This window comes from Penicillium pulvis (genome assembly GCF_028828015.1).
Source record: "Penicillium pulvis strain IBT 33274 chromosome Unknown contig_10_segment0_segment0, whole genome shotgun sequence".
NCBI lineage: Eukaryota > Fungi > Ascomycota > Eurotiomycetes > Eurotiales > Aspergillaceae > Penicillium > Penicillium pulvis.
The window spans coordinates 2,119,684-2,141,122 of NW_026643071.1; the positions used below are offsets into that span (position 1 = coordinate 2,119,684).

At 48.1% G+C, this 21,439-nt stretch overlaps 7 protein-coding genes across 7 annotated transcripts; 5 read left to right on the forward strand and 2 right to left on the reverse strand.

Moving 5' to 3' along the window:
• Positions 1-538: 538 nt before the first annotated feature.
• Positions 539-2,042, forward strand: N7503_000812 (uncharacterized protein; the record flags this gene model as incomplete). Its single annotated transcript, XM_057060373.1, has 3 exons — positions 539-811; positions 870-1,448; positions 1,497-2,042. The coding sequence occupies 3 exons, from the start codon at positions 539-541 to the stop codon at positions 2,040-2,042; spliced, it is 1,398 nt and encodes a 465-aa protein (XP_056927296.1).
• Positions 2,043-4,070: 2,028 nt separating this feature from the next.
• N7503_000813 (uncharacterized protein) lies at positions 4,071-4,798 on the forward strand (the record flags this gene model as incomplete). Its single annotated transcript, XM_057060374.1, has 2 exons — positions 4,071-4,288; positions 4,354-4,798. The coding sequence occupies 2 exons, from the start codon at positions 4,071-4,073 to the stop codon at positions 4,796-4,798; spliced, it is 663 nt and encodes a 220-aa protein (XP_056927297.1).
• Positions 4,799-7,247: 2,449 nt separating this feature from the next.
• On the forward strand, positions 7,248-8,675 carry N7503_000814 (pepsin-like aspartic protease; the record flags this gene model as incomplete). The annotated part of the gene is made up of 1 exon (XM_057060375.1): positions 7,248-8,675. The coding sequence occupies one exon, from the start codon at positions 7,248-7,250 to the stop codon at positions 8,673-8,675; it is 1,428 nt and encodes a 475-aa protein (XP_056927298.1).
• An 839-nt stretch (positions 8,676-9,514) lies between these two features.
• Positions 9,515-9,739, reverse strand: N7503_000815 (uncharacterized protein; the record flags this gene model as incomplete). The annotated part of the gene is made up of 1 exon (XM_057060376.1): positions 9,515-9,739. One exon carries the CDS (start codon positions 9,737-9,739, stop codon positions 9,515-9,517), a length of 225 nt encoding a protein of 74 aa, XP_056927299.1.
• A 41-nt stretch (positions 9,740-9,780) lies between these two features.
• Positions 9,781-10,128, forward strand: N7503_000816 (pentapeptide repeat-containing protein; the record flags this gene model as incomplete). The annotated part of the gene is made up of 1 exon (XM_057060377.1): positions 9,781-10,128. One exon carries the CDS (start codon positions 9,781-9,783, stop codon positions 10,126-10,128), a length of 348 nt encoding a protein of 115 aa, XP_056927300.1.
• An 801-nt stretch (positions 10,129-10,929) lies between these two features.
• Positions 10,930-12,538, forward strand: N7503_000817 (putative acyl-CoA thioester hydrolase; the record flags this gene model as incomplete). Its single annotated transcript, XM_057060378.1, has 5 exons — positions 10,930-11,232; positions 11,289-11,353; positions 11,406-11,702; positions 11,758-11,939; positions 11,988-12,538. The coding sequence occupies 5 exons, from the start codon at positions 10,930-10,932 to the stop codon at positions 12,536-12,538; spliced, it is 1,398 nt and encodes a 465-aa protein (XP_056927301.1).
• Positions 12,539-14,404: 1,866 nt separating this feature from the next.
• znfA (putative C2H2 finger domain protein) lies at positions 14,405-16,570 on the reverse strand (the record flags this gene model as incomplete). Its single annotated transcript, XM_057060379.1, has 3 exons — positions 14,405-14,897; positions 14,957-16,093; positions 16,188-16,570. The coding sequence occupies 3 exons, from the start codon at positions 16,568-16,570 to the stop codon at positions 14,405-14,407; spliced, it is 2,013 nt and encodes a 670-aa protein (XP_056927302.1).
• Between the last annotated feature and the right edge of the window lie 4,869 nt (positions 16,571-21,439).

The following is a 21,439-nucleotide window of genomic DNA, read 5'->3' on the forward strand; positions in this document are numbered from 1 at the left end:
TCAAAGATCGCAGAGCGTTTCGGAATACTGACACTATTTTCCTACTATTATTGATAGGTAAAGCGTCTTTCGGAAAAGAGTTTGAAAGGCAATCTCTGTGTTGAAGTCTTTAAACTGATTTGACTCCACTTTGTGCCGGGCTTGATGCCTCAGAGATATACATGAAACAGGTGGCAACATGAAGACCTCACAGTTTCTTCAAAAAGCAAATATATGATTTAATAATCGCCCGACTTATCCAAACAAACACCTTCCAACACTTAGAGGTTACTGGCCTCTGACTGTGAGTTCATTGAGAGCACTATTGAAACACTAATGACGGGAATCATGTGCTTTCCAACTGTGGCCTCAGGTCTACCTTATTTGTAGAGTTTTGAGGCCCTGCCTCTTCATCACCCGAGTACCTTCCCCAAGAATTCAGCTGATGCCCAAGTTATTATTCAAGTCTTCATGAACCTCGAGAACCCTGGCATGCATTTAAGGATCAATAAACTGTGACAAGCTTTGTCTCGACATATTTCGATGAAATGCCTGCACCATGAGTCACACTGTTGACCTGGGTCAATGTCTTCTTCACGCCACTAAATCGCAACTACAGCTGCAGTTTACAGCGACTGCAAGCTTGGGTCATAATACAAACTCTGCATGTGAAGCAGATCTGTCCCCTCCTCATTGGCCACATCCGGCGTCAACATGGATCAGAGAAGCCCCGGAGCTCGAACTGCGCTTTTTCGTTCGTTTCGGTCCGGGCCTGGAGCCCATCGCGTGTTCATTGATATCCAGATTAGAGAAGATGTTGAGTTGTTCAACGGTAGGGCATTCATGTTCGTTGCCCAGGTGGTATTGCTTGACTGACGTCTGTTTGACAGGTCTGGCTGGACCTCGGGTTCAGCATAGCACCCAAAAGTCATGGTATTACCATGAATACCGACCGTCCTGGCGAACGTTTCCTTGTACTTGGGCTTTGCAGAGAGATGACCGGACCAAAATTTACAAAGAGGCGATCCTTACCTGCCATCCTACAAAATCCCCCAGACACCCAACCTCCACCGGAAGTACCGATCGTGTCTTTGGCCGCCATTGAGATATATTTGGAGTGTGGCTACTTGTTTCGCCCAGATGAACATCCCGAGGAGCTGTCGGTCATGATTGGTACAGAAACGGAGCCTCGATACTCAGCAGACTTCTTCGCATCATGTTCCGACTCGCCCACAAATTTGACGTTGGACCTACCCGCTGGCTTTACTGGCTTCGCTGAGAGAGATTCTATACCCAAAGGAGATATCGTTGATCAATCATCTCGAAATTTTCTCGCACTAGTGGATTTTGGTCTTCAGGAGTTGCTGTCGTCTGCCGGTACTAAATGCTCTGACATCAAAGTCATCGAGAACAGTCTCCAAGCCCTCCATAAGCTGGCTCCAGTCATTTTCAATCCAGGATATCGTGAAGTACGACCCATTGGTTCGAGGCTTGTGTACTCTGACTAACGAAGACAGGCAATGAACGAACGGGCCATATCATGTCCCATTATCGCCAAAGCGGTCAACTCGATGTTGGCCAACACCTCAAACCCAATCCTGCAAAAAGAAGTCTCCAACATACCCGTGCTTCGGAAACAGTGGATCGGAACAACCCTGTGGCGCATGGGTCAAGCCCATCTCCTCCATTTGAAAGGTCCAAAGGCATGTGGATCCTTTCTTTCTCATCGCTCATCGATAAACGAACTCCAGCCCAATGGCGATCCTGCCGTTTTGGCTTCCTCTGCGGGTGACGTCTTCGGCGAGGAAGATATCCTTGATCTTGACGAAGCCTGGGACTTGAATACTGGAAACGAATGTGACTATGACGATCCCCCGCAAATAATGCAGACAGACTTCGATGATGAATCAGATGGCCCACTCCTCGGAAGTAGCGGTGAGTCCAGCTTTCGGGATCTATACGAATCCACTCAAACAACACTCGACAGCCTTCCGGTCTCTCAGGCTGTCTCCCTTCCCCACACGGATAGCGACATGCTACTATTTGATTGCGAGCTTGGATAGACGGATATCGCCCCACACAGGGCGAACAGAACATGATAGATTTATTTCTCTATTTTCGCGCACACCAGTGGTCATGTGGATTTATATACATATAGCTTTGAAAAAATCAAGCATATAATTTGAGCGCTTTGCATTGTCCCGAGTGCTTAAGTCTCATGTTCCACATTCACGGCTTATGCTCTTGGTGCGTACCAGTCTGGTCCATATGCGTCAGGTTGTCGCCCGGATCGCAATTTGGAGGGGTCAACATATGCACATACAGATACGTTAGCATATCATATGCAGTGCTGCGTATGGAGCATTGAAGAAGCAATTATGTAGGGCTGACCCATGGGGATGGTGGTGTGGCTTGAAGCTAGCAGTGTGGGGGAAAATCCGGGGAGATCTGGATGGTGGAGCCAGTGGTGAGTCTTGTGACCGCTAGATTCGTCTGGAATGAACAGCAATTAGTGTATTGCTCGAGGCCTCTATTTTTAGTCATCTTACCCGACGGTCAATTTCTTCCACATTGTTAAACATGCATCAAGTTTTCGCTCTGTACAGATTTCCTTGCACCGGTATCCAATCATCTTCATCGGCCTATGTCATGATTTCGAGGACAATCATTGTTGGTTGCCTAAGTAGATCAACCAGGAAATTTCTTTCTCTGCGACCAAGGACATAACCTGTTGGTTCCGACCGCCCCGTTCCCGTAACGCTTGGACCATAGCTAAAGGCGTATGGCAAGACATGTGCAGGCTTTCACCGATGCTGTAGGCTACGCCGGATGAATTGCCACGTACAAGGGCTAATTTGAAACAATGCCTGTCCCCAGCACATCTGTACATACCTAGAAAGACTCATATTGGCCCAACGCAATCTTCGTTATCTAGGGGGCTAAAAACAAATCTCTGAGGAATCCCGCCAAGTCCAGGATTGACACAGCCCGACCCTTACAGCTACGGAGCCACACAAATGTGCAGGAAAGATTGCGCCACTCTACTGGGTCTGCTGATCATTGATATGAATTCCGAAGCATCCGCATTCGATTCACCGGCTCCGACCGTGGTAAGACTGGGGGGAAAGAAGATTAACAATCACAGATCGCCCCCGTTCCCCTACGCCGTAGATCGTGGCACACGTCTCACCGCTCTCCTGATCATGGGATGAATCCCCTCAACAATCTGAGACGAGGCAGATCCAATTTTAAGTGGAGCCATGATTTACTTTCCAGACTTCTCGAAATGCTTACGCGTGTGTGCAGAGTTGAGTTCCGGCGGGGAAGAAGCCACTCAGGTTTGAGTGATTGGAATCATGCGTCGGGTCCCCTGTTCTCGGGCCATTGCCCATAGGATAACTATTACCCCATCATGCAGAGGGGACGGGACAACGCCCAGTAATGGATCTACGGACAAGCAATTCACCGGGGGAAATGATCATCCGAGGGGATGATGCCATTTTGGAAGTACTGGGATGTACTGTGTACAGGTCAGCTGGACACATTCTGGTGGGGACGGGGAGTACGGGGTACACTCCAGACCCGATCGCTAAGTACCGGGTACAATGATCAGTCAAGCGCCGTAGATCTCCGACCAACAATTGTGGTGAATTCGGTGTCCCCCGTAGAAACTTTCTTTCCCCTCAGTTGAATCATTTTTGCTGTATGAAGAGGTAGATTTCCTTGTTTTATCTTTTAAAAGAATTACTACGTTATCTCTCACCCCTGAAAGTAGTGAACGTCAAGACTTGGGAGGACTAATTATTGGAACGTGGATCCCACTATCGATAACGGGTCCAGACCGCCAAGAAAGTGGATTCATAGCTCTCCCCAACGATTCCCGTGAGCTGTCCAGGGTTATTCTATAAAGGGCGCTGCTGTTGTTCCTCTTCCAAACTTCCCGTAAACTCTCTTTCTCCGTCATACGTACCTGACTTTGGTCCTTATCTCCTGGACTTCCGCTTTCCAACCTTTCCCAATCTCTCACACCTTATATCTACCTACTTTCCCACCCAACCTAGCTTGGTATACTATCAACCTTTCACATCACAATGGCCGCTCCTCGTTCTACTTCCCTGCGTGCTCTGCGCCAGATCTCCAACCAGCACTCTGCCCCCATCGCTCGTCGTGGCCTTCACATCACCGGCGTCCAGTCCGCTCAGCTGGCCGGCGCTGCCGACAAGGAACGTCTCCCCTCCAACCATGACGTCCTCCAGTCCCGTGCATTGAGCATTGCCATGCGTCGCATTAACAGCAACGCTTTCTCTGAGTATGTCTTACATCCCATCCAATCTATCTCCCATATCCCAGAATCCATGAACTAACATACTCCAGATCATCCCGCCAGTTCAACACTTCCCGCGCCAACAAAGCTATCGGCGATGCCTCCACCGTCGACTTCGTCTACATGCCCTCCATGGCCGAACTCGAAGCGGCCCCCCTCCGTTTCTCTTCGCCCCGTGTCCCGGTCCTTCCCGACCTGTCTTCCCACCAGCCATCTCTGTCTCCTTCCTCCACACCCATGAAGCCCCAGATCTACACCGTCGCCGGTGCCGGCGCTGATGTCGCAGCCAGCGCTATGAGCGAGGTCGTCGATAACCACGCCGTGGACTTGGATCCGTTCTCCCTCACCGAGGCTGTTGGCCGCTCAAGAACTGGCGAGGCCATGCAGCGTCAGGCTAACGGTTCTGGTGCTGGCCAGCCCGGTGTCGTTAAGGAGCTGTGGTCTGGGTTCTTGGATGATGTTCTTGGCCCCAAACAGTCTTCTCTCAGGAACTAAGTTCCGGTTGTTAACTTCTCGAAGTCTAATGGCTGATGAAACGAATTTTCTTGGTGCTCGCCTCAAGTTTGTTCTATTCTTATTTTCTATTTCTTTTTGTTCCGGGATGTATATCCGGATTGTTTGAGAACTAGCGTTGCGATTGTAATATTGATATTATTGTCTTTGGGGAAGTGCTCTCCTTGACTGTTTCTGAGAATCTATCTATCTTTCTTTTGTGATCCATTACATGAACATCAATTGAAGTAAATTGAACTAAATTGAATCAATTGGTTTACAAGTGACTCATCAATTTCGTAGGTTAGCCCTAAGTAATTCCGATACTATACTGTAGTAAGTCCGAATTATTTTTCGTTTTACCGAGGTCTACCCACCTGATCGACAAATCCATGATCTACACATACCCGGACTAAACACTCGCGCTCCGACAATCCAACAACCGACAATTGAGTCACAAATGTAATCCCGACAAACCCGAGGTCATGAGACCGGGTAGAAATTTCAATGCCGTCGGGTCTTTCGTTCAATTCTGTTGAGCTTTACCCCATACCGCGGAGGAACTCGGTTAAGGAACTATTGCGTGACGCAGGATCCACACGCGATACATTTTTCCGCCCTGACTACTGACCACAACGTACTTTTTTTAGGTTTCCGAGATTAGATCTCTGCGTTTCGTCACCTTTGGCCTTTATCCGGGGCTGATTTTATCCACTGTTCCCGAGATGTGGGTTTTCCGGGGACTACTGTGCTCCGGTGTTGTTCTTCTATTCTGTTCCGCTCCGTTATTCCGGGGTATCGGCTATGGAAGGTTCCTCGGGATTGACTTTATGAGGAAGGCTTCTAGTGCTCCTTGGTTCCTGAGACGAGAACTGCTTGTGGATCGTCGGATTCGTGGGACTGGGGTTGAACATTTTCAGGTTGACTATCTAGACAACGGCCCGGAAATGATACATGGAAGGAACACCGAATGTGTCATTGTGTACAAAATAACTGAATAGTATTGTTGCTGGAGGCTGTTCCCTGTGCCATTGATCATCGTGAAGGCATATATGGAGTCATTGCCTTGAAGTGCCTTTTCGTCTTTCCGGGGTAATTCTCCGGTCTCCCCCGAGAAGATCATAAGGGTTAGGGCTTCAGTGTGTTTCAACCTTAAGCCCATTGGAGACTAGTTCTCGATTGTTGACGTGAGCCTTTTAGTAAGTGGACCCTGCATACTAGTACATCCTAGTCAGGGTTCTATTTAGACGCAGCGTAGTATGCGGGCCGTTTGTACTACCACGCTAGGAAAGACACAGGGAAATGGGCGATGGATACTCAAGAGGTCATTTTCAAGAAGACAGATTTTACATGCCAAAACTTCGACCTTGGAGCTTCGATCCGGATCCTAAGTCACGGGCGATAAAGTCCGCCTCTTCTCGCCAGTTGCCGAACGATTATGGTAGGACGAATCCCAGAAGCCTCGGTCATGGAGAGCTCGAACAACTTCAGGTTTGTTTTTTTTTCTTTCTCAAGCCACATTCTAGGTGCAGGAGACTGTTCACAAGAAGATCGCTGGGAAAATTTACATGCATAATTAATTGAGAGATTCTGCAATTGAGTGCTGGTCATTCAATTCAGGATGGCCACACCTGGCGATGACCGCGTTATGTAGCACCGCGTAGGTAAGGACTTGGCGTTGACGCAGAGCTACATGTGAACTTGACATCAGATCTAGACCGTTAAGACCGACTCAATTGCATGAGATGACCAGTCAGGTCGATCCGCCAAGCCAACATGTGCTCCGTGCGCTCAAGAACACCAGTTCACTTTACCCCTATCTGAAGATTTTATACCATCCTGGTCCATCCATATTGACTAAAAGCGAATACCCTCCGTAGTTTAATTCGACTGTTCAACCTCATTCCTTGTTTTCTAGTCTCTCACAAAACCAGAAACCCCATTTTTCATTGACCAGTCAACGCAGGAAACTTGGACTAGCGCTTGGTTAGCTTCTTGGGGATAGGTCGATCACAACCTGGAACAGCATAAAGGTGGACCCTTAACTCCCTTAGTTTAGCAGGACTTGTCAGGGGAGGATTTGCATCAGTGGTTCAGTGGTTGTTGTGGACCCGCCACCTTCTCTTTGCCCCCTCACTGCTCTTTTCTCCAACCTCTTGCTCCTTGTGTTTTATCGTCATTCTTTATGCCTTTTTAATTGCTTCTGTTCTGCTGTTTGTTTTCCTTTCGTTGCAATCGACTTCTTTGAATATACGCTCGCTCTCGATAAATAATTCATCTCGGCTTTTTTTCGACTCCTGACCCTGACGAACCCTGCCGGTTACGTCTCCACAACCCTGAGACCCCAGATTACTACCAATTGAAAAGTGCTCGGATTGAAGACTTCTTACTTTCGCTTTGCTTCAACAAATGACGACTCGCTTTAATCGATACTAGATCCCTTTGCTGGATCATGCGTCTCTCATCATGTCTCGTCGTAACGGGCCTGTCAATGGGCGTGAACGCCTTTTATCCATTTGAGATCAAGATTGACTCAACATCAAGTATCTCGACCTTGGAGAAAGTGCAACGTCGTTTCATGCCCTGGACCCTGCTGCCGGACGATTCCGAGGAAGAAAATGCAAACGCCAAGCCATTAACCCTTGGCATCAAAAAGCTCCCCGTTCGACGTGACAATAGCTACACCATTGTCGAAGCCAACACGCCGACTCTACCCACCAGTGCCCCACTGGATCAGGATGGTAATGACTACTCCTATTTCGCAATGGTGGAAGTTGGGTCGCAGAAGGAACAAATGTGGTTGGTCCTAGACACTGGATCTCCTAGCAGCTGGGTATTCAGTTCCGACTGCACATCATCAGTCTGTACAAGCCACAATGTTTTCGACACAGACAACTCAACGAGCTACTACTCGAACAGCTCGACAATCACAGTCGGGTATGGAAGTGGTACTATTAAGGGAGACCTGGGCCAAGATACCTTGTCCATTGCCGACATGGATGTCACCCTTACATTTGGACAAGCCACTTCGGCGTCATCGGCTTTCGCAAGCTATCCTATAGACGGAATTCTTGGTCTGGGCCGATCAGGCACTGCGGGTTGGACGATCCCCTCTTTCATGGATGCTGTCGCCCAGGATGGCTATCTCACGTCCAATATTGTTGGATTCCACCTTTCGCGCGCTGCAGACGATGCGAAAACCGGCGAGGTGAACTTCGGTCAGCTCGATACTACCAAATTCATCGGCAATATTAGCTACACTGCCACCGATTCGGATATCTGGTCCATTTCCCTGGATGATGCCTATGTGAACGGTGTGGCTTGCAGCTTTTCGGGCAAGTCCGCCACCATCGACACTGGAACCACGTACATCCTCATTCCACCCGATGATGCGGCAACCCTCTTCGCTATGATTCCTTCATCCAAGAAATCTGGTGACAGCTACATTATCCCATGCGACTCGACCGCGACCATTGAGCTCGAATTTTCCGGTATCAAATACTCCATCTCACCTAAGGATTATATTGGGGCCTCTAGTACAAACGGCTGCGTGTCAACTATTGTGGGTTACCAATCCTCTGGATCCGACCAGTGGCTCGTTGGCGACGTCTTCCTTAAGAATGTCTATTCGGTCTTCGACTTCGACAATGGCCAGGTCGGCTTTGGAACATTGAATAACTCAACTGTCTCTGGGAATGGAACTTCCACAGCTTCGACCGTCACTACAACTGCAGGCTCTGCTGCTACCGCAACTGGAACCGCTAGTACCGCGGCAGCGGCATCAACAACGACATCTGTGGCAGCTATGAACTCGGGATCCCGCTTTTCGTCCACAATTGTCCCTTCGGTATTGGTCATCATTGCCGCCATCCTTCTTTAAAAGCGCAACTCATTCTCCCTAATCCCGATCACTGGATTACAACAACCACACCTCAACGCTTGTATTTTTTATCTACACCGGCCTTACGTGCATTTATCCACCCATTCCAAGGCGTCATTCTGTTCATATATGGGCCCCACGCATATCTTTCCAGGTCCATCTGCTCATACTTTGCGGATCTCATTCTTACCTCGTTGATATCCCCTTCGCACATACTATTCGTTCTTAATCTGGGCGATCCATCCACATTCGCTTCCACCCCGAACTGCTTTCTTCTTTTGTTTTTACTGGGACATTGAACATTCCCCAACCGAACACTCTTTATCATCAATGTACAATAGAACACAATTTGACGATGGGAACTCCATCATTCCGAACCCTCATTATTGTCTTTCTCTCTTGGCATTTCCTGAGCTGGGGTATAAGTATACGACTTTGGACTTGACACTGTCTCGATGCAGTGGATGTCCTTAAACTAATAGGCAAAACTTCTAGAATTTCAGTCCTCATCTCAACACAATTTCCCGCATCTTTCCACCCATCTGGAAATTAGAATAATTATTAGTCAATCCTGTTGATGGAGAGGATCGGGTCCTGCAACATTAACACTAGCAGAACCTTTTTATCACTGGCTCTAAGGCAATAGAAGATTGTTACTTCGAGCTATGTGAGCTTTAACTGGTCAAAGGGGCTTCGCTTGAGGTCAAGTGACCCCTTTTGATTTGAACTACCCCATTTATACCTTTCCTTAAAGCCATTGTTCGTGCTTCATCAATGTTCTATATAAGGTTTACCTTATATAGGACATTTTTGATGCACGAACCGTCGACTTGACGAATTCAACCACGCTTTAATGACTTCAACCATGCCGACTTTAACCACATCAACGTCAACCACGCCGACTTCGACCATGCTTCAACGACTTCAACCATGCCGACTTTTACCACGCTTGAACGACTTCCACGCTTAACCACGCCGACGTCAACCACGCCAACTTCAACCACGCTGACTTCAACCACACTAACGTCAACCACACCGACTTCAACCACGCCGACGTCAACCATGCCGACTTGTACCACGCTTCAACGAGTCCCACACTCCAACCATGCCGACTTTAACTACACCGACATCAACCATGCCGACTTTAACCATGCCGACTTTCACCACGCTTTATCGACTTCGACGCTTCAACCATGCCGACTTCAACCACACCAACGTCAACCACACCGACGTTAACCACACCGACGCCAACCATACCGACTTCAACCATGCCGACTTCAACAATGTCGACTTCAACCATGCCGACTTTGTCCACGCTTCAACAATTTTAACGACTTTAACGACGACCACGACTTATACCGGCGACCTCGACTTACACCAACGACTTACGGCCAACGGCTTGACCTGTAACTGTGCATCTACGACTTTACCTATACCTTTACTTGGGACTTAATTTAGGACTCAATTTAGAAATTACGAACGACGACCCACGAACGACGACCCACGAACGACGACCCACGAACGACGACCCACAACAGACGGCCTTATAAACAGACTTCAGAATAAACTCACGATCGTACTCAAGAACGCATTCATGAATGTATTCATGAGTATACTTATAGATAACCTCACGGACTATGTCCTTGTGCATGATGGCCTCACGAAAACTCCTGATACTAACCGTATCAACTCACTTATCCGGTGTCTCAACACTATTCACACAGGACATATACTGGCTCTTGATCACACTCCCGAAGCACTGGGTCCGATGGTTAAGAATCACATGTGCAGCACCAGCTCCGCGATAAAATGCGTAATTAAACGTCGTGACATTATTAGTTATTCATAGAAGCTACCACAGTCTAGCTTCTTGTGTTTACAACACAAGATAACTAATAACTTATAAACTGAGGATAACGTAATCTGTCAACCGTACCCGATAGGGCTTAGTGGATATCATAAAGCCATAATTCAGACACCTTGATGCTCAGGCGTGCTCCAATTTCCTTCAGTAGGCACCCCTGCAACCTCTACACCAGTCACACCCCAGATCTACCGATCTACACAAATTCGGCGTCTCTCGCCGACTCGGCACTTATTAGTCACAAGTCCCGAGTTTCCCCGTACTCTTGCCGGCCCGGTTTCTCAGCCGAACGCTAAACCCGATCGGGTTGCTCCCTCGGACCAACAGCGTCATGGCGCATAGTAATCCCTTTTTCCTCATCCCACGAATACCCAGAACAACCTATACGCAATGTTCAGTCTCGCAGGAAAAAGAAGCGCAATTGCGCAGTCAAAATGCTTAACAGCTCGCACTCTCCCAGCACGCGCTATTGCTGTCGCACAGCCGTCTAATGCCAACCGAGACTTTCACTCAACGCCGACAAATGCCGCGTTCAGGCCGACGTGGATGCCTATGCGCGTTAAGACCCCGTGGATCGACGCGTTAACGGCGAGTCGGGATGCTGCGCGTAATGCTAAGGAGGGTGTTGAGGCACCGCCGGTTGTTAAGCCAGATTTGACACCGAAGAAGATGTCCGATGGTCGCTATAGTGCTGTATGCATGGTTCCTTCTTGATGTTTGAAGTTCTGAAACTGACCATTTCTCATCAGATTCTGCCTTTAGCTCAGGACAAATGGCTTTTGGATACTTACCTCAATGCTTCTGGGCATATTCGGTACGTTCATCTGTGACTTCTAAAAATCATCGCCAAGCTAACCGGTCTCTAGGCTTGGTTCACTTCTGATGGACCTTGATGCGCTGGCTGGAGTTATTGCGTACCGCCACACTGGAGATGGTGTTACCACTGTCACTGCTGCCGTGGATCGTATCACCATTGAGAACCCATTAATGGAGATCTGTGATCTCGAGCTTAGTGGCCAGGTCACCTACGCTACAGGCCGATCAAGTATGGAGGTTTCTTGTCAAGTTGTCAAGGTTCGACCGGAGGGACAGGAGCCTAAGCCTGAAGATGTCTTGATCACTTGTGCCTTCACCATGGTCTCATTAGACCCTGTGACGAAGAAGTATGTCTACTATTCTTTCAGCATGTCCGAGTTCAATGCTAACAAACACACACAGGCCTGCTAGTGTTGCCCCTCTGCTAGTTGAGACTGAGGAAGAGAAGCGTCTCTTCCAAAAGGGCGCAGAAAACTCTAAAGCCAAGAAGGCCCTCAGAACACGCAGTCTGCTCGAGAAAGCCCCTGATGACGAGGAGAGTAACCTCATCCACTCCATGTGGACCAAGGAGATGTCCTACCTGAGTACGTACCTCTTCCAAACATTCACGTACCAAGTAACTAACAAATCAGACCCTGAAACCCCAATCACCCGCCCCGAAAACTCAGTTTACATGAGTGATACCGTTCTCAAATCGGCTATGATCATGCAACCCCAAGACAGAAACAGACACAATTTCATGATCTTCGGTGGTTTCCTGTTGAAACAATCCTTCGAGCTAGCATTCTGCTGCGCTGCCTCATTCGCTCACGCCCGACCCAACTTCTTAGCTCTGGACCCTAGTACCTTTGAGAACCCTGTCCCAGTTGGAAGTGTGCTCTACCTTCGTGCTACAGTCGCGTACACCGAGCCTGAAGAGCGTGAGGGTGATAGCAGTAAGTACACTAAGGTGCAGGTGCGTGTTGACACTAAGGTGCGGGACGTGGAGCATGGTACCCGGAAGTCCACTGGTATGTTCAATTATACCTTCTTGGTTGAGAAGGATATCAACGTTATGCCAAAGAGCTATGGGGAATTCATGCTTTGGACTGATGCCAGGAGGAGGGCGCTTAATGCTGCGGCTATTGATCCGGCGCATAAGACTAGTGCTTTGCGGAGCATCAAGGATAGTGTTACTGAGTAGATGTCTTTGTTTAATAATGTGAGATTTATGGGTATTGTTATGTACATAACGTTGTTAGCAAAAGCTGCGATGTTCGGCATCTAGGCCATCCGGGCGTTGATTATACATGGTTCAATCTTTCCCTATCCTTAGAGGGTGTAAGGGAACATATACTCTCCCGTTTCGGGCTACCCTAATCGGTTAAATAAACTTCCAAATTCGAATCCAAGACCAATACTCTCAACTTTCATCACCCCAACTACGCTGCCCCATTAACAATAGTGAGACTAACCCCACCGGCATCAGAGTTCTGCACAATGGCCATCAAAGTCCTACTAGTAATATTCTCCACCTAGTCTAGCATTTAAGCTTCCTCCCTCCAAACCGCAAACCTTTCCACACCAGCTAATCCAGAATCTCAAGATTCTCTATTGTCTTTGAAATCTAAGCTTGGCTTCAGTTCCTCGGCACGGTGTGTTCCAATTAATTCAGAGATAGTGCTAGATGAGAACATCATGTCAATCTTGTTGGCCCGATTGAAAGTTCCAAGCCTAGCGCTTAGGAAGGAGAGGAACTGAAATTGCAAGAATCAACACCTTCAGAACCTTTTAAATATAAATCGACATAAGGCAAGATGAGACATTCCCCTCAAGCTGTTTTATATAGTTGAATTAACTGGATTCTATAATTTGAACTAGCCTATTTTGACTGTTTCCCTTTACTAACTTGTGCTTCCTAATCGTTTGCATTTAAGGTTTACCTTTAAATGCAAAGGATTAGGAAGCACAAAATCCGAGAAATACCAATCCGAGAGGCACAAAATCCAAGAAATACCAATCCGAGAGGCACAAAATCCAAGAAATACCAATCCGAGAGGCACAAAATCCGAGAATTGCCAATCCGAGAGGCACAAAATCCAAGAAATACCAATCCGAGAGGCACAAAATCCGAGAAATACCAATCCGAGAGGCACAAAATCTGAGAAATGCCAATCCAAGAGGCACAAAATTCGAGAAATGCCAATCCGAGAGGCACAGAATCCAAGAACTCCAATCTTAGAAGCATAGAATTCGAGAAATGCTAATCCGAGAAGCATAGAATCCAAATATTCCAATCCAAGAAGTATAGAATCTACCTAAGAAGCACAGAATCCGAGAAACTTTAATCCGAGAAGTATAGAATCCAAGAAATACCAATCAGTAAAGCACAGAACAATTTTCCAATTCGAGAAGCACAAGACCTAAGAAGTGCTAAAGGGCTTAGGAAGCGAATCTTAAGAAACACGAATCCTTAGAAGTAAACATAGCCTAGGTAATCTTGGAAGATCATTCTTAGAAAAACGAGACCCCGGCCTGTCCTAAAACGAGAAGCTTGATCTTTGGAAGCCAGTAAACTAAACATCCTGATAATCAACAGGAACACAAGGGCCTTGGAAGTGGAAAATCCATTCCGGTCTAATTCCTCACACGTATATACACTCAAAATATATATAAGAAGGTCAAAAGGAATCCAAAGATTCCAAAGAAAAACTCCACCAATGAACAAAGGTTGACTCCGCCATGGAGAATGATGAAAATTTCCACCCAGGTAATGCACCAGTATACACATAATGGCTGTACCTAATCCAAACCAAACCCAAGGAAAACTCCAACCAAACTTTCCTTGCCCAGGAAAAATCGCCGAAAATGAAATGAAAGAGATCGTGTCACGTTAATATGCAGCCTTCATAAACTTTTGAAAGCACTTTTGTATTTTCATGTTGATGCGTTGATGTGATAGTGCTGAAAGTGCGTGTTGATCGTGTCGTTGGAGACCAATCGCGCAAGAGAAGAGGAGAGAGGTGTTGCTCGCATGATGGCCAATGCAAAAACCAATAGTCTGAGGTTGTCACTGCTCGGTAAGAACCTCATCGATAGTACTACTAGCCAAAGACCCGTTTGTCTTATCCCTAGGCTCAGGCGGAATCTCATCTTTCATACAAGCGTTTTCCAAGATATTCGTCCACTTGCCACTAGTACCGGCATGACTATGCTTCAAATGCTGGCGGAAATGATCCGCACGGAAGAATTTCTTCGCATTGTTGCACTCGCCGAATTTATGTACGGTGGTAAGATGGTCGAATCGGGCATCCCAGTCTGGGCGGGGGAAGTTCGGGAATTCCTCGCCGCAGTAGCCGCACGTGTCATGTGATGGACCGGCGTTTGTTTGGTGAGATGGTGCTGCTGAGCCGTGGAAGGCGGCTTGGAAGCTTGAGAGGGCGGCGCAAGACCATGAGTGGCGGCGGAGATGAAGGGAGTTTTGGTGGCGTTCTGCTTCGTTCTTGTTTTTGAAGCGGTTGTTGCAGTATTGGCATGAGTATTGTTTTTCCATTTCGTGGGCTCTGTTTGGGGTTAGTGTCTGGTATTCTGTTGAGTGGTTTAAATGATAGCTTTTGCTTACCGGAGGTCTTCTGGATTGCCGAATTTCTTCGGTTTCTTCGGGCAGCAATCGCAGATGAAGAGTCCACTGATTTTTGAGGTTGGGGGTTTTGGCGTGTTTAAGGCTGTTGGCATTGGCACTTTGCCTGTGGAATCTGTGGCGGGTGGTTCGAGAGTATTTGAGCCCATTACAGCCCTCGGCATTGGTTGAACAAGTTGAACCGGGGAACTAGGATTTAAAATCGACTTTTCATGGAAAGTATCGAGATCTGAGCTGGGCGAAAGTCCCCCAGGAGATAGTCGGTCATATGGAGAAAGGCTTGTCATACTACTACCTCCAATGGAGATAGTCGATGAGTAAGATCCAGAGGTTCTAATGCTCAAGGATGAAGCCGCAGACAGAGTTCGTTGACTTGGGGCATAACTGCTGCTAACCGTCAAGTTATTCGTGAATGGCTGTCCACTAGTTCTCCGTTGCGACAGATCTCCGTTACTGGTAGCCACATGTAAGGTATGACGATCATCAGTAAGCGGTTCTCGGGGAGGAGAAGAAGCTCTTCGCTTCATACCCTGCCTTGAACCATCCGGGTATGGCGGAGTGGGCTCTCGAAGAATAAATTGCCTCGGGGGTATGGGTTCTTCCAGGTATGGCCTTGGGAGTACTGGGTCGTCCGAGCCAAAATCTCCTTCGATATCAGAGAACACACCCTGGTCGTAACTTCCACGGTTTGATCGACTCGGTAGACTGATACTATCTTCCCGTGAAGGAGTGTTTTTGTGATGACGTCTTCGACCCATATCGCGCATGTAGTCGTAGTCTAAAGCTGACGAAGGTGCGGTGCTTTCCACGCTTGGACTGCGACCTCCGTCGATATATTCTCTCCAGCCAATGCTAGATCTCGGGGATACCCCTCCGGATGTAGGACTATAGGACCATTTCACATCGAGCGTAGAGCCCTCTGACGGACCTGGCGAGGGCAGATTGCTGGCTGACCGAGACGGGACTGTAAGTGATGAAATCGAACCACGGTGATCAGATCCATGACTAATTGAGCCTCGAGGTGATAATGAATTTCCAATCTTTGACAATAAATGTTGGTCGTAAGCATTGGATGAATCCTTGACGCTTCTTAAAGAGAAATCCCGCTCTCCTTTCAATCTATCCAGATCGTTAGCGCATTGCTCAGAAATCGGATTGAATGCACCAAGTCACAAATCTCAACTGGCAGCATTTCTCCTGCACATTTACTCACATGGCACCTGAAGGAGAAGTGACGGACATGGAATTGGGAAATCCATCATTTGTAGGTGGTGGCGGCTCTATTTTAATATGGGCCTCCGGACTGCGTGACAATGGGAAGCCGCTTTGTCTTCCTTCTAGCTCATCCACCGCCATAGGATCACTTCGTGGAGTCGTATCAGTTCGTCGATGTCCTCCAAATAAGCTTGAATTCGGATTTATCGGCGGAAGCGCAGTGGGAGTTCTTTCCGAGTTCGCATGGAGCCAGCCAGCATCATAACCATTTTCCAAATCCCGAATCCTCGGTGGGGGAGGTAGTGGAGGGGGCGCAGTATCCATGACAGGTCGAGAAGGTATAGGTAACGGGCCGTGTGATGAGTATCGCGAATCGGGCATTGCGTGTGGGGGTCTGTCGGGCGAATTGTAGGAATTGTAGGAATTGTAGTGTTGTTCCTTGTAATCATAAGAGCTGGGCGTAGATGTATGTCTCGGGTCCATTCTAGAACTAGAATGTTAAGGTGATAACAACCGACGCGATCTCACATGAACGAGCTAAAAGACCGGGGTGGCGTCACGCGGGAGAGAGATCCTCTCTCCCTTTTTTATGACAGTAAAAAATAAGTCAAGCTCCACAGTGTTATCGGAAGGTTAAGCGGATTCAATGAAGATCCGGTGTCGCAGCAATAACCCAATCCAGTTGAGCGCAAACGTCGGTCGTGAAACCAGCTCGGATTCCTAAGCGGACCGTTGACTAGCTTCACCCCGATTTTAGAATGTCCAGCTTGTAAAGTAAGCGCGAAAGCGGATGAATTTTAGGTGGCGACTGGGGCTAGTAGTCGCGAGATGTCATGCGACTTGTACTAGTTGGAGGTCGGACTGGTGGAACCAGGCGAGCGCGGGTGAGCTGATATTGCGCAGGGAATAGTAGGGCTGAGGAAAGAATGTCCTTACCTCGAGGCGAATCGCCTCATGGAATATGAAACGTCCGCTGCAGTAGTGACACGCACAGCCCTGTGGGAAAAGCCGTCCCATAGACACCAATCAATGGCAAGTTGCGGGACTGGTACCACACATGCTCCTCTCTGGATCCTTGGAAAGTGTAAAATAAAATAAGGAAACTGGTGGTAAAACCAGAAAGTGAAAGCGAGAAGATTATTGCGACTAGCAAGGTAAACGAGTCGCGAGTATAAAGCAGTCTTAACGGGGCCCCGCCACTAGCTGAACAATATTCGGCTGAACACACAAACGCAAAGGAATGGGTACGAAAGGCTGAAAATCCCCCAGTAACACACAGGCACTAGTCCACACAAGGGTAATAAGGGTAATGCAAAAGGATTTGCGGGAAATCGGGCAGTAGAAAGTCGGGGCGGCGGTGCAGAGAATCGGTGATTGGATGAAAGGATTGAAGGGGGGGGGGAAGGTTAAGATCGAATGAGAGGCAATTGTGGTGATCTCATCGAAGCTGAGCCTGGAGCCAGGGGGTTTAGGAGAGAGATTCTGGAACCTACAAAAACCCGGCAAAAAAGCGAAAAAACATAGAACCATGAATTAATGGGTCTTTTAGGCCGGACTTAACCTGCAGTTCTGGGGGTCTGACGTGTTTAAAGAGGCAAAATGGGGTCTGGTACGGGTATATGTATGTACATGGTAAGCATCTTACATACCAATACCGACATGGCCAAATTGAGTAAAGAGGGGGCCCATTTGGAATTACATGTATCGTCAGATCTAGATTACGAACGTGTGAGGACCACGTTGGAATCAAAAGTGTAAGGCTGGGGAATTTTACATTCCTGCGCTGAACGGAGGTGTCCGGCTTCCCGTAATTTAATGGTCTCTGCAGCCCTAGCTGCTTCATCCGTGGTTCGCTCTCCCGGAACCTAGGGAATAGGTTTTCCAGAAACTGTCATGACAGAGGTTCTAGGCATAGTCCCAATCATTCGACAAATAGGATGTCTATCTCAATTACACTTTCCTATCCCGTAAGTGGCACCACAAGGCTTCATAGTGAATAAAAAAAGAAAAAGAAATCCAAAAAAAAAAACAAAGACCACCTTCCTATGCAGTGAGCTTCAGCGCTTAAGTGGAGAGTGCCTTGGACGATCTCGTATACACTGGACGCCTCACGATGATCCGATGCCGTCTGGAGGATCAACAATCTTGCATCGTTCACGCGACTACCTTGGTATACACCTCACCGGGGGGGGGGGGGGGTGTCACCGGTAATGCGCCCTCTCATCAAGGTACGTACCAAATACGACATGTCTGACCAGAATGAAGGGTGTTGCATGCAGAAGGAACCATGGTTAGTGACCACGTTGCTGACCTTCATAAGGCCGGAGAACAGCGGGCATAACGGGAACCTCCACAAGGCACAATGATTGGTAGGGTATTGAGTACAGTAATAAATCCTTACGGGCCAGTGACAATATGCACCGGAGAGTCTTGGGAAAGTCTTGGCAAGAGGCTTATATCTGCCGGGTGGTTAGGAAAGGAATTCTCGGTTGAGATGGTCGTACTTGAATACGCAGACGGAGACACAAAGAATGGGTTAGAGGTGAAACGTTGACACTCTTTAGGGGAGGATTCGGACTCTCCATTCTAGCGCCAATAATGTTCAACAAGTGGACGGGAGCATTCAAAGAAGAACATTCTTTTTCATTGCCTCCACATGAAGGGTCAATCCTGAGTCGTTGTTGCGGATCCACTGATTTCCTAGCGTGACCCACTTGGGGCCCAGTCATGCATGCACTGCCACACTGATGGTCCGCTGTCATTTGGGATCGCAAGTGTGGTAATTTTCACCAGGGCATCTTGAGTGGTAATCCTGGCTAAATGCATAAACGTAAAAGTAAGAAAAGTTCAGACCAGAACGATCAGAAGACCAAAGATCAGATCAGATTGCGAACGATGTTGACAGCTGCTGAGTCATGCTGTGCTCCACACCAGCTTAAAGATTCGGAGTTTCCAAGGTTCTCTAAATCTGTAAAAAGAAAAAAAAACCGCATGGAACTACGGGTCTACAGTAGTGAAACATTTGAACAGAAATTCGGGTCAAGTCTACCAACCTTGGAGTAAATTCCTAGTTCAGTCAATAGACGCGAGTTCCAGGTAAACGAGCCCCTGAGAAGCTACCAAAATTCGAGGCGATTTACCTCGGCCTATAAGAGGGGTAGCCCTACGAGGACACGAACTTCAATAGTGCAATAAATGGGACTGAATTATTGGGTCGTCTGACGTACCCTCAAGACACTGACTCAGGTGCTTTTGCCTCGGGGCCTTCGGGTACGGTTACATGGCAAAGCTGATCTGGTTGACGCGGTCAATGGTAGCGAAGGCAAAGTCTTGGCTACTTAACGCTCTAGCTGACAGTGTGGCTGCGACTACCGGGCAGTCCCATCTCCAGGTGGGAACTAGTCACAGGGGTTCCCGCAATAATCCCCGATCGTCGCACTTAAGACCGGGTTTGGCGTCTCCGTACCATACGTACGTACGAACTGACGCTACGCTAATTCAGTATACTTTGTGGCAACCGGAAAAGCCAATCTACACGCCATGAGTGGTTTCTGCACAATTCGATTTAGGCAGTGATTGTCGGGTCCAGCAGGAAACGTCAGAACAGCATCAGCGCAGTCGAGCTTCCAGCTGGTCCTGGTAGGGCGTCAGCCTAAGCCCTAGAAGGCTGCAGCTCAGTGGCGAAGGCGCGTGTGTGCGCCAGGGCGCCTCTTTCTCTCATTGGGGCAAGAGATGCGACACCCGCGTCAGCCTCACTCTATAGTTGCGTTGCAGTTTCTATACATCGTGACCTTGTTCCTGCGCACATTTTTATTCGCGGGAAGTCGCATTTTGATCCAGAAATCCACCCCTTGCAGCCTGCAGCACGAATCGGTGTGCAAGTTTGGGGGTTTGTCAAGGTGCCCCACCCACGCGGCGTGGACCGCTCGGCTAGACCTTGTCTGCTATGTGAACACACACCGAGATTTCATGAACCTCCGTCGGCCCATTACACAGGAGTGCGTGGTGGCGGATTTGGCCAAGGCGGGGACTTAGGGATCAGACTGCATATCCATGGAGCGCGGTCGCCTGTCGGAGCACTCTGTGATGTTGGTTGAGCCAATGATATAGCGGGAGTGAAACTCCTCTGTCCCCCTGTATTCGCGGCATTGACTGTGTCCCGCAAGCCGTAACCAATGCCGTGGAATGCGGAGTTAATGGCGGGTGGATATATCCAGTGCACTGGGTCAATCCACATCTCTCGAATCACTCGTGTCGGGACTTTATAACCCCTATTAGGATTGGTTGATTCATACCGGACATGTACATCTCATCTTAGTACGATCCCAACTAATTTGTAGTGAGATTGTCAGTACCGAGGGTGTGGATATTGTGTCCTGACTATCCCAGGCTGAGCGCGTGGGGAAGATCCTCTCTGTAATTCAAGATGCCTAAGGCAGCAACATCACCTGGTGCCCGTCTACCCTTACCCTACAGTACCCCTTTGGGCGTGGCAGGCTTCTCTCGACTAGACAAAGTATGTTATTCTATGACGGGAACAGGAGAAGAAAGGTTCCCCTGACGGCTCAACCACGTGGTCCACGAGTCTGTTAATCAAGCTTCTTCCGCCGTATCCGGGACAAGGCAGCTTTTGAAAGAACAAATGTCACTCTTGTTTCCAACACTCTACTGTATGCCAAGTCTAAGACATTCCTTTCCGGGCACTCCAGTATCTGAAATCACATATCGTTTGTTATTGACAAAATTGTATTGGCGGGTTTCCCGCTGCAACAAAGTTTATTCGCCTTACTGTAGATGCCGATGGCGTTAATTAGTAGCGGAACTTCGCTACTAACGACTGTTTATTGGTACCTCATTTGGATTTCGCTTTACCGTTTCTTTTTTGCGAACCACCATCCGGCGCTTGGTCCGCGTCGTCGTATATCTGTTAGTTGGATATGTGGGGACTAACTTGACTACTTCGTGCAATAGGCAAGCTCTGATCCGACGCTATCTATATTGCTTATTCATTCCTTACACAGCAAGGCGCATTTGCACCGCACGAAGTTTTGGAAAATGCCGAAGATCGGAGGCCATTAAGCTTTGTTTCCAGCGATGTTCAGGTGATGGTCAAATCACACCCAGAAATGGAACCTATATGATGTAACAGAAAGCTCGTGTATGAAATATAGATGGATCATCAGGAGGTGAAGAAAATTCGCAGTATGGCCGTGCCCCAAAAGAGGCCAGTGCGCTTTAAAGACCAGTACC